We start from the raw sequence: 12,181 nt of genomic DNA on the forward strand, positions 1-12,181 counted from the left end.
TCAATCTGCAGCCCCTCATTACCTCTCTACCCTCATCTCCCCTTACGTTCCTACCCGAAACCTCCGCTCACAGGTCAAATCCCTCCTCTCAGTACCCTTCTCCACCACCGCCAACTCCAGGCTCCGCCCTTTCTGCCTCACCTCACCCTATGCTTGGAATAAACTCCCTGAGCCCATACGCCAGGCCCCCTCCCTGCCCATCTTCAAATCCTTACTCAAAGCCCACCTCTTCAATGTCGCCTTCGGCACATAACCATTATACCTCCATTCAGGATATCTAGACTGCCCTAACTTGACATTTCGTCCTTTAGATTGTAAGCTCCTTTGAGCAGGGACTGTCCTTCTTTGTTAAACTATACAGCGCTGTGTAACCCTAGTAGCGCTTTAGAAATGTTAAGTAGTAGTAGTGTTAAGTAGTAATTTGACAGTCAGTTTCCTTTCCGATAACAGAATGGGAGGTAGTGACAACGAACACCAGCAAGTCAGGTTATGGAGCTCATTACAAGTTCCATCTGGCTCATCTGGATGGAACAGGAGTAGCAGTGGTAGATAAATCGCTTGGAGCTCAGGGCAGTGCAGAATGCCTTACATGAGTTTGCTCCCTTTATGGCGGGATCGGCGGTCCGAGTTTTCTCTGACAAAGCGACGGTGGTGGCTTATATCAATAAGCAAGGTGGGACCTGCAGCCGTCCGATGGCAATGGAGGCAGCCTCCCTCGTGTTGGGTAGAGAAAACTCTTCTCTATTTGTCATCAGCTCACATATCTGGGTCCTGGAATGTGGAGGCGGACTTTCTCAGCAGGCAGTCCATAGACCCAGAAAACTGGAACTATTCAGATAGGGTTTTCATCTGATAGTGGATTGACTGGGTTCTCTGCTTCTGGACTTTATGGCAATGAAAGGAATGACAAAGTACCTGAGTTCTTCAGCCATTGGAATGAACTGGGCTCAATACGGATTGATGCCCTATTGCAGCCCTGGCCGGAGACACACCTATTGTTTGTCTGCCTTCCTTGGTTCATGGTAGGCTGTGCATTGAAAAGAATCGCATTGCACTGGGGTTGAATAATTCTCATAGCCCTGTATTGGCCACGGAGGCTGTGATACGCGGACCTGATTCGCTTGCTAAATGGAGATCCTGTCCATCTTTTGCAGGTAAACAGCCTACTGATGTAAGGTCCAGTGCTCATGGAGGATCTGTTTGGTCTTTTGGCTTGGCCATAGAAAGGGCTCAGTTAAGATATTAGTTATTCTGATTCGATCGATGCTACCTTGCATCAGGCTCGGAAACTCTGTATATCCATGGTGTATGCGAGGGTGTGGAGACCGTTCGAAGGCTGTTGTTCTGAGCATGGACTTTCCTTCTCCACTCAGATCATGCACACCCTACCATTTCTCCAGGCAGGTCTTCAGAAAGGATTGGTGTTGTGTTCTCTTAAAGTTCAGGTTGCAGCTTTGGCCTGTTTCAGGATCAGACTACAAAATATGTCTCTTGCGGCTCACCCAAATATCATTCAATTTTTACAATCAGCAGGCCGCTTGCGGCCTCCCTTTTGCACACTGTGTCCAGAGTAGAACTTTATTTAGTCCTTCGGGCTCTTCAGAAACCTTCTTTTTGAGCCACTCTGGAAGACCTCCTGGAAAGATCTTACACTAAAGACTGCTTTCATGGTGGCTGTTGCATCGGTACCTATGGTTTCAGAGCTTCAGTCTCTCCCTTGTTGGGATCCTTTTTGCTGCTTTTGGAGGTGGGGCCTCCTTTGCGCACGTTTCCTTCCTTTCTTCCAAAAGTGGTATTGGCATTTAATCTCAGCCAATTTGTGGAGCTTCCGTCCTTTCACAGAGAGGATGAGAAAGCTCAGTATTGTTCCTTGAATCTTCTCAATATGCGTAGTCTAGATATCTGGAGTTTATGAATGAGTTTCTGAAATTGGATAGACTGTGCTTTTTTGGTAAACAGAGGTATGGCCTTATGGCTTCCAAGCCCACAATTGCTAGATGGCTGAAGGAGATTATGACATCAGCTTATTTGCTTGCGGAGAAGCAGGCTGTTTAAACCTTGTATGCTCATTCTACTAGGCGTACAGCAACATCCAGGGTGAAGACTACCTTACTGTTTCCTGCAGATATTTGCAAGGTGGTGATGTGGTCAGTATGCATACCTTTGCCAAGCACTACACGGTGGCCGTTACAGCATTATCCAAAGCCATTTGTGGGGTTTTGATCCTCAGTGAGCTGGCACCAGGATCCCACCCACTCTAGGAATTGTTTTTAAACATCCCACAGGTTCTGGAATAGTGGGAAGGTATGTACAGGAAAGAATAATCAGGTCTTACCTGATCATAATTTTCTTTCCATTATTTCTTCCCATTATTCCAGAGGCCTGCCTGAGGTTTCTGAGATGTTTAGGCGGTGAGAAGTAATAGATCAAATAACGGCAGTCACTTTGCATGGTGCTTGCTGCATATCTCTTGGTCTGTCCAAGTTGTCTAGAGATGAGAGGTCCATACATGTTTTCCTGTCTGGTTAATGTTAGGTTAGTGAGTTGTTTAAGGTTGTTGTGTGTGTTCTGAATTTCTTCTTACTGCTTGTCTACGCAAATACTGAGGAGCTGGACTGGATGCCGTGAGAGATGTGTCTCAGTGTCTGTCTCCACCTGCTGGTTGATGGCCACAATTATTCCACAGGTTGTGGAATAGTGGGAAGGACTAATGAGAAGAAAATGATCACTTAGGACCTAATTTCTCCACATGTGCACTCTGAATTCTATATGTAGTTGTTGTGGTGCACTAAACAAAGTTGTATTCTCTGCAGTATTTCGAGCCTATTGGCCTGATGTGTAGAATTTGGGCCAAGGCATTGATATCGGGTCATGGACAAAAAGGCTGGTCTTGTCCTTTACATTCTGAAGTTAACTTCAGAGAGAGAGGGGCAGGTTGGCTGTAGCCTTATCAAATGTGTGTACCTGCAGTGAAGGGAATTCAGTTTCTGAGTGAGCTCCCCAGTGAAGTAGGAGTCATCGATCTACTGATTGTCTGTCTTTTCTTTAATTTCTCATTAAATGACATCTTTCCCCTCCTTCACATACAGCTGCGCAGTGAGAAGGAAGTAAAGAAAAAACTAATTGAATCCAGTCTGAATGATGATCTGCAGAATGACTTCTATAAAAAGTAAGATATATGTGCTCATAATTCAGATATGTTGCTATTGAAACATCTCTCATTTTTCTTTCCTATTAATGAGTGTATTGTCCCCAGGAGAAATTAAAACATATTTTTGTGGTCTTGATGTTCAACAAGTGCTGGCTGTATAAGTGCCTTTATTTAGAATTGCCAGCGTGCTGAATGGGTAAATTTTGGATATGTAAATTGATGTCTGTTCAAAATTTATCCATATAACTTTTGGGGGTATTGTGGAGGTGAGGCCTGAGTTTGTCTGGAGAGCCAGGGATGTTTAGACACTGTCTGTATAAATCTATTCATATAAATAGATCTCAAATAGCAGTTCAGACTTATAGGATAACTTATCTATATAAGTTTAGGATTGCATATTAATTGCAGTGGAGAGGAGTAGCCTAGTGGTTACTGCAGCGGACTTTGATCCTGGGGAACTGGGTTCAGTTCCCACTGTAGCTCCCATGACTCTGGGCAAGTCACTTAGCCCTCCATTGCCTCAGGTACAAATAAAGTACCTGTATAAAATATGTAAACCGCTTTGAATGTAGTTGCAAAAAACAAAACAAAACCAACAACACAGAAAAGCGGTATATCAAGTCCCATTCCCTTTCCCTTTTACATTTAAGCAGGTTTGAATATACACATAGAGATTTATAAACTTAATTTAATACTAATGTTTGTATAGTGAGATACTTGCCAAAAGTAGGCTGGAGTTCTCCAGTGCAGAAATGACACTCAGGATGTGCTCTGAGCTCTGACGTTAACTTGTTTGGCATTCTGGAGGCAGAGTCAGATGCTGGAATATCCCCGGAGTCCTCTTTGAAGTAGCAGCAGCATAATTTGAACAACTTAGAGCTGACAAAACGAAAAATGCTGTTCTGGACAGCTCAGAATTTCTTCTTTATCCAGGAACGAGAAACTTTGAAAGATCAGCCTCTGTGGCTTTGAAACTACCCAAACCTATTATTTTCATCTGGAGGGCTGCCAACAATGCAGCCCTATCTTATATTTATAGAATTATGGAGAAAACTTCTCAAAATCATTATGGCACACTGCAATCAAGTTTTTTGAAGAAGAATCACTCTCTGGCTGCAGATAAATGACCAATTTCCTCTCCTTTGCCAAGGAGACATATCTTAGACTCTGATATAGAGTCCAGTTCTTTAGAAATTCAGTTGTTGCCTTCAGTAGAATTTGGAGGCTTTCCAGAAATTCATCTGATTTTTCACCTCTGCGGCTATTGAAGGAATCACAGCCTGAAGATAGTTCATACCCTGAGTTCCTTCAAAACAAATATCTGGAGAATTATATTTAGATGTTCAAGTTAAACCAGACCCCAGAGCTAAGTTTCTGAATGCATTAAATATTTAGATGACCCTTGAAACATGAGGTCTTTGCCAATGCACAAAATGTTTGTCAACTTACAGGAAAGAACCTGGCAAATTCCTTTTTGGTTGAGCTGTCACAGCAGCAGTTTGGGGCCACTCATGGCACCCACATGAGAACCATAAGTTCTGCCATTGGGGCTCACCATGGAACTTTGGCTGATAGAGTTCCATTATGTTCATGGTCAAGTTATGGGTGGCCGAATGCTGACTCCACAGTGCCCCCAGTTGTGTTTGGCTTGTGAATTGAAACCCCCTATCCATCACATAGCAATGCACAATGCTTACCAATGAACCACCTGACTGACGGGGGGGGGGGGAGGGGAGGGAATGGGATATACCTCCTTTCTGTGGGTTTTGCATCTACATTCAAAGCAGTTTACATAGTATATACAGGTTATTTGTACCTGGGGCAAATGAGGGTTAAGTGACTTTCCCAGAGTCACAAGGTGCTGCAGTGGGAATCAAACCCAGTTCTTCAGGATCAAAGTCCACTGCACTAACCACTAGGCCACTCCTTAAAAGTAGTTCATGTTGTTTTTCTACAAAGTATATTATATAGTATAACACTGATCTCTCTCACAATCTTGGGTGAGATAACAAAGCAAAATTTGGTGATAGATGGTGACAATTTTATGTATTCTTTCATAAAAGAAACTTTATAATAATACCTTAGCACCTAGATCTGCAATATGTCCCCCATATGCAGCTCAGTGCTGTTCTTGTCTATAGTATCTATGCAGTTTTAAGTACTTCCACCCATCACAACACTTATATCTAGATTTTTTATTTTTGTAATCCTCCCACTGCTCTGAAAATGCACCTGGGTGGAAACCTAATGAAGATCCTCAGTGAGGATTTGGTGTAGACAATGAAATTCAAAATGCTGTTAGCAGCCTCCATTTACTTTGGAACATAATCTTTAGATTTGAAAATATGTTGAATTACTCCATGAATTTGCAACAGTAAATTCTCTAAAGCATTTTGAATTTAGCTGCTGTCCTGTACTGTGCTTGATTTAGTGATGCCAGTATTTTTTTTTTTTTTATTTTTGGTTAATTAGGTCATATTGTGAAAACAAGACCCCATGATTTATCTGTTTTTCTTTCCAGGGGTTCTGTAGTTGATCAGTTTACTAGTCATTTCTTTTTGTTAATCTTGTCTGGTGACTCTTGTTATGGATGAGTCCTCGGGATAGATCTGAATCTGCTTCTTACAGTGGTTCATTTCATCAGTTGGATGTGAGAAAACCACATAATTAGCCAGACGTTTTGGAGCATCCAACCAGAAGAGGCCTAATGTGTAGGTTTAATGTATGTGTTGTTTTTTTTTTACTTTTTCTTTCTCAGCAAAGAGAAACTGTTGTATGGGGATGAAAAAGATGAAACATTGAAATCCATCAAAACAGAAAAGGAAAAAAAGGATGAGTCGAGCTGCTCCAGCTGTGAGGAAGATGGTGAAGGGGCAGAAGCTTCAGAATCAGAAACTGAAAAGGAGGCAGGTAATGGATGCTTTCATTATCAGAGACCAGGTTCGGCCCTTCACACACAGAATTTTTGTGATCTAATGTTTGGTTCAACAGCATAGAATTTAAAGAATTACTCCTAAGATGTGAAGTACTCATTCACAAATGTACCCCTTGATGTGGTAAAACAGTAGATAAAGATAAGGTCTAACTAGCTCACCCCCCCCCCTTCGCCACTGTCATCCATACAAGCTTCACTGCCTTCAGGCTGTGCATGACTGTGATACCTGGCTGTAATCTATTCAGGAAGTACAGGGTAGGAAAAAAAGGGTGGAGGAGTGGCATATCTTAAGAATAATATTAAAGTGCAAGAACTGCAGGACATATATAAGGAAGAAGCACTGTGGGTTAAACTGGTAAGAGGGAAAAGAAAATGTATTTACATTGGTGTAATATACAGGTCAGATTCACAGTCAGAAGAAATGGAAAGAGATTTAATTGAAGACATCCACAAGGTAGCTAGGAAAGAGGAAGTACTACTGACAGGTGATTTTAATACGCCAGACATCGATTAGGGCGTCCCTGCTGCAGGGTTATCTAGAAGCAAAGGGATTCTCTACAGGAAGAATTGTTTCGGCAGTTGGTAACATAACCAACATGGGATTTTTATTTATTTGTAGCATTTGTATCCCACATTTTCCCACCAATTTGCAGGCTCAATGTGGCTTACATTTGCCATAATGGCGGTTGCCATTTCCGGATAACAGATTACAAGTGGTAATGCGTTAAGTTGCATACATACATGGTAACATACATTTAGCATAACATATATATTATGTGCATATACATGGTAAGGAAGAATAAATTATGGTAATACATGAAAGTTCCTGAGTAAGAAATTGGGTTGTATCATACTTTAGATCATCAGCTATGGAGTGACCACAGTCGACATAAAGTTTGAAGTAATAATACTTATTTATTAATGGCAAAGAGGTTAATCAGTCAAGTGATAGGATTCCAGTTTTGTCTATGTCATGTAAAGTCTTATTATTTAGTATTTAAGCTGGATGTTTATGGCATGCCTTCTTGAACAGATCTGTTTTCAGTAGCCTTCGGAAGATAGTTAGGTCTTGCGTTGTTTTTATTGCCTTCAGTACTGTGTTCCAACGCTGCGTAGCTATTCTAGACCTGGTGCTTACAAATGTTTGTTTCTGATGTTACGGTGGGCGATCATTTGGCATCTAGTGATCACTGAATGGTGTGGTTCAATATTAAGATAAAGGAGGAGAGGGCTTATTCAAGATTGAAGGTCCTAGATTTCAAAGAACTGACTTTGCCGAGATAGGGGAATTTCTCAAGGAAGAGTTAGTTAGATGGGAACAGAACAGTAGTGAGCAAAACTGAAAGGAGCTATTTTAAAGGTGACAAAGGCCTTTATATTAGAAAATTACATAAAAGAAAAAGAAGGACGCTTTGGTTCTCAAACGTGTAGTTGAAAAGGTAAGGGAAAGACGGTTAACCTTCATACGTTACAAGATTCAGAAAGAGGAAGACAGGCAAAAATACCTGCAAAAGCTAAAAGAAGCTAGAAAAGCTGTCAGGCAAGCGAAGAGGCAAATGGAAGAAAAGATAGCTGATACAGTAAAATTGGGCGACAAGCTGAGGGGGAGGAATATATAGAAGCTGATAAGAATAAGTTGACAGTTATTTCTGTTCGGTGTTTATGAATGAAAGGCTGGGGGTAGGACCACAGAAAACAAATGCTAATGGGGATGGATATGTATAGTAGACCAGGACCGATTGTCAGAAGACTGTTTTCATGAAGAGCTAGGAACTAAAAGTAGACAAAGCGATAGGGCCTGATGGGATACGTGTGAGGGTACTCAAGAAACTCGGAGACGTTCTGGTGGCTTCACTGTCTGACCTCTCCACTGCTTCCTTGGAGTCTGCAATGGTTCCGAAGAATTGAAGAAGGGCGGATATGCAGAGGGACCATATCCGCCCTACTTCAGTCCTTCAGAACCATTGCAGCTACAGATATCCATGGGGTTCGATATCATGGAATCTTGCTACTTTCTGTGATTATGACAAGTAGTTGTGACTTGAATTGGCTTGGCCATTGGAAGCAGGTCACTGGTCTAAATGCGCCTTTGGTCTGACCCAGTGTTGCAGGTCTTATGTCCTAATTTTCTTCTCTCTTTGGTCTTTTGCCATTTTAGATAGATAAACGTACAAGACCCCATATTTAAAACAAATGTCCAGACTTCTGTGACATATCAGATCTGCATTACAATTTTTTTTCTCTTTTTTTCTGCCCTTGAAATATAAAGGTAGTCTTTATTTTGTGAAAAGAAAAACATTATTTTCCTTTTGTGTACTTACAATGTCTCTCCTGAACAGATGCTATCTCCAGCTCTGTTAGCTGAATGATTCATTACTGTTCTGTGTTCCCTGGACTTGTTTTTCAAAACTACCTTAATTTCCTTTTTCTGTTTCTCTTTCAGAAAAGCTGGCAAGCACTATCTTGAACCATTTCACGAATGAACAAGATAGAATCATCGAACAAATCCCAGTAGCAGCACACAATTCCTTATCAATGTCAGGAGCTAGAGATGTAAGTCTATATATATATATATATATATATATATATATATATATATATATATATATATATATATGTGTGTGTGTAAAATAAAAAAAATATGGAGCGGGGTGGTAGAAGTTGGATTAGTGATTTCCCATGGTACATGAATAATGCAGTTTATGATTAGCCTCACAAGCTGTTTTATTCATAATGCCTAGGAGCATCGGGCTGCATCTTAGATGTGCATCTTAGATGTGCTGAGCAATAGGAGTGTAATCTCTCCCCTTCTCCAAAGCCACCTTGCAAACCTTCCCCCCTCCAATTCCCCAGCCTACATGGTGTCTAGGAGTTCGGAACATAGGAATATCCAGTTGGTTCTAACCCTGCTGGGATAGAACCTGGTGTCTAGGAGTTCGGAACATAGGAATATCCAGTTGGTTCTAACCCTGCTGGGATAGAACCTGGCATTGCAGGGATGGAAGCAACTGGGGATTGCTCCTGCTCTAGATCAGTAGACATTTTTGATTTCACCAGGTAAGCTTGGTGAAGGGGATGATTCTTTTGGATGTGTTAGGATTGGGGGTGGGAGGGTTAAGCTTTTATTACATGACCCCTTTAAGTTACAGCTTTGGGGCATTGGCTGCAGGCTACCAAGTGTTACTTTTTTCTGGAATAATGAAGCTTACAGTGTTTGATTTATATAATAATGAGCTGTTTTTCATGCCTTGCATCTCATTATTATGTGTCCTGTGCTAACTTATATTAACATACATTATGATAATGCAATTCACATTATTGCCATTTTCCTGTTATTCTAGAAGCTGTGGGTATAGTTGTATTCATCAACCAGCAGGTGGAGATGTGTCTCAGCTTGGTTTTCAGTTCTGTCTCTCCTGGCATCCAGTCCAGTTCCTCAGTATTTTCTATCTCCAGCAAGTGGATGAACACACTTTTCAGCCTCTGGTTCTTTGCTCCTTGTTCAGTTGGTCCCCAGTAGGTGGCTTGAGTCTGCAGAGTCACATCTGGAAGTTTTCAGATCCCTTTCTCTGCTGCCCTGCAAATTTACTTCTTCCCTCCTTTCACCCCTACTTTTTCGGTGGATCTCTCCTTTTCCTGCACAAAAACCTTAAAAAAAAAAAAAAAAAAAGGAAAGAGGTTTACTAGAGAGCATGGGCCATCAGTCCTGAGCCTGTTTTATCTGATATAAGATTTATAGAGATTTTGAGCTTGGGAAGAGGTCTGGCAGTGGTAAGTCCAACTAAAGTTTGACTCGGAACCACTTGGAAGGCTGCAAGTTCTACTTGGTGCAAGGGAGGGATCCTGACTCGCCACTTGGGACACATTATGCTGCACTTGTGACAGTCGAGGTGAAGGGCCACTCATGCGGAGGTAAATAAGTGGTGGTCCCGCTATGGGACCCACTAGCAGGGCCAGTGTACAGTTTGTTGCAGTAGAGCAAGGGAACAGATGCCATTTTGTTGGGGCTGACTTGCAGTGAGGAGCAGCCTCTATCTGATCACACACACAGCACAGCTGCCATTTTAGAGCCTCGGGGACCGACAGAGCATTCGCCTGCATTGGGATATTTTTCTCCTGGGCAAGTCACTTCACTCTCCATTGCCTTAGGTACCTTGTAAGCTGCTTTGTGGAAGCACCTACCAACTATATCCAAATATATAACTCACGTTGGGTTTGGATTTGGAAAAGTTGAGCAGCTCTGGGTAAATCTGACATTGGTTCGGTAAGTGGTATTGCAGCCTGCAGAGAATCAATATCGTTTTATGGTTTATTGGACTTAATATACCGCTACTTCATGAAAACACAGTAGAGCCGTTTACAACTGAACAAATGAATATAAGCAGAATAAGTAAGAGAGATTTGATTTCCTGTCTGTGATTATCTCTCTTTCACTCCCCTTGACTTCCCCATTTACAGATTGACAGTTTGTATAACAAGAGTGAACAGCAGAAAGATGAATCTCCCTCATCCTGGAGACTAGGCTTGCGGAAAACAAGCAGTCAGAACCTGATGAGCAGCGTTGCAGCTTCCCAGGAGGACCTGAGGCAGAGGGCCTCTCCTTTGTACCGTTCGGCTTCCAGTCCTCGCATTTCAGAAATTTTAGACAACAAGGAAAAGGTGTGCAGTGCTGGGATTTGCATGGATTTTCCTTGCGTTTTTACTCAAGGGAATGAATGCATGTGGGCTGTTTGCTAAAGGTGGTGTAGTGGAAGAAGGGCATTTGGGGCTGTTTCTTTTGATTGAGAGGGGAGGCTATGTTTATTGCTCTATTGAAATGGCGTGATCTTGTAGACACAGAACGGAAGAAATCGCTTCATGAATTAGACTCTTGGGGGTCAACCTGTAGCATCTATATTATATTACAGTAGTTATTGGTACTGTCTTTACCGTTTGCACTTCTGAGCAATTTTTTTTTTTTTGTTACATTTGTACCCCGCGCTTTCCCACTCATGGCAGGCTCAATGCGGCGGGCAATGGAGGGTTAAGTGACTTGCCCAGAGTCACAAGGAGCTGCCTTTGCCGGGAATTGAACTCAGTTCCTCAGGACCCAAAGTCCACCACCCTAACCACTAGGCCACTCCTCCACTGTTGCTACTATTTGAGATTCTACATGGAATGTTGCTATTCCACTAGCAACATTCCATGTAGAAGTCGGCCCTTGCAGATCACCATTGTGGTCGCGCAGGCTTCTGCTTCTGTGAGTCTGACGTCCTGCACGTAGGTGGAATAGCAACATTCCATGTAGAATCTCCAATAGTATCTATTTTATTTTTGTTACATTTGTACCCTGCGCTTTCCCACTTATGGCAGGCTCAATGTGGCTTACATGGGACAATGGAGGGTTAAGTGACTTGCCCAGAGTCACAAGGAGCTGCCTTTGCCTGAAGTGGGAATCAAACTCAGTTCCCCAGGACCAAAGTCCACCACCCTAACCACTAGGCCACTCCTCCACTGTTGCTACTATTTGAGATTCTACATGGAATGTTGCTATTCCACTAGCAACATTCCATGTAGAAGTCGGCACTTGCAGATCACCAATGTGGCTGCGCAGGCTTCTGCCTCTGTGAGTCTGACGTCCTGCACGGCATTCATAGGGATAGTGCATGCTTTGGGGATTTTAAAAGTGTGGGTGTAAGTTTTGGACAAAATGTTGTTTGTTCTAAATAACATGAAAATGTGTGCAGGTAATTTTGGTGGGCTAATTTTCAAAGGGAAAATGTGCATCTACTTCATCCAGGCTACACAAGTACCGTATTTTTCGGACTATAAGACGCACCGGACCATAAGACGCACCTAGGTTTTAGAGGAGGGAAATAGGAAAAAAAAAATTTCCTTTTTCCCTCCTCTAAAACCTAGGTGCTCCGGTGCGTCTTGTCCGAGTTCGGGATCGCCCCCCCCCCCCCCCCCCCCCGGCCCTGTCACCATTTCTCCCTACTCACGTCACGCGATCTTCCCTGGTGGTCTAATGACGTCGGGGCAGGAAAGAGCCCCCTCTTTCCTGCCCAGCGCACTGCTCTCCGTCCTCCTGTATGCTGCCTGACGGTCTCGGCGAG

At 42.6% G+C, this 12,181-nt stretch overlaps 1 protein-coding gene across 9 annotated transcripts in view; it reads left to right on the forward strand.

Annotated features, from left to right (window-relative positions):
- Window positions 1-12,181, forward strand: part of PPP1R12B (protein phosphatase 1 regulatory subunit 12B) — a 219,397-nt gene that overhangs the window by 56,938 nt on the left and 150,278 nt on the right. For all 9 annotated transcript variants that reach the window (XM_030220573.1, XM_030220570.1, XM_030220572.1 and 6 more), the window contains 4 exons: window positions 3,090-3,169; window positions 5,910-6,061; window positions 8,530-8,639; window positions 10,545-10,745. In XM_030220573.1, coding sequence (XP_030076433.1) covers window positions 3,090-3,169; window positions 5,910-6,061; window positions 8,530-8,639; window positions 10,545-10,745 — 543 coding nt within the window. The remainder of the gene's footprint in view (window positions 1-3,089; window positions 3,170-5,909; window positions 6,062-8,529; window positions 8,640-10,544; window positions 10,746-12,181) is intronic.

The sequence above is a fragment of the Microcaecilia unicolor genome, chromosome 12 (assembly GCF_901765095.1).
Source record: "Microcaecilia unicolor chromosome 12, aMicUni1.1, whole genome shotgun sequence".
Lineage (NCBI taxonomy): Eukaryota > Metazoa > Chordata > Amphibia > Gymnophiona > Siphonopidae > Microcaecilia > Microcaecilia unicolor.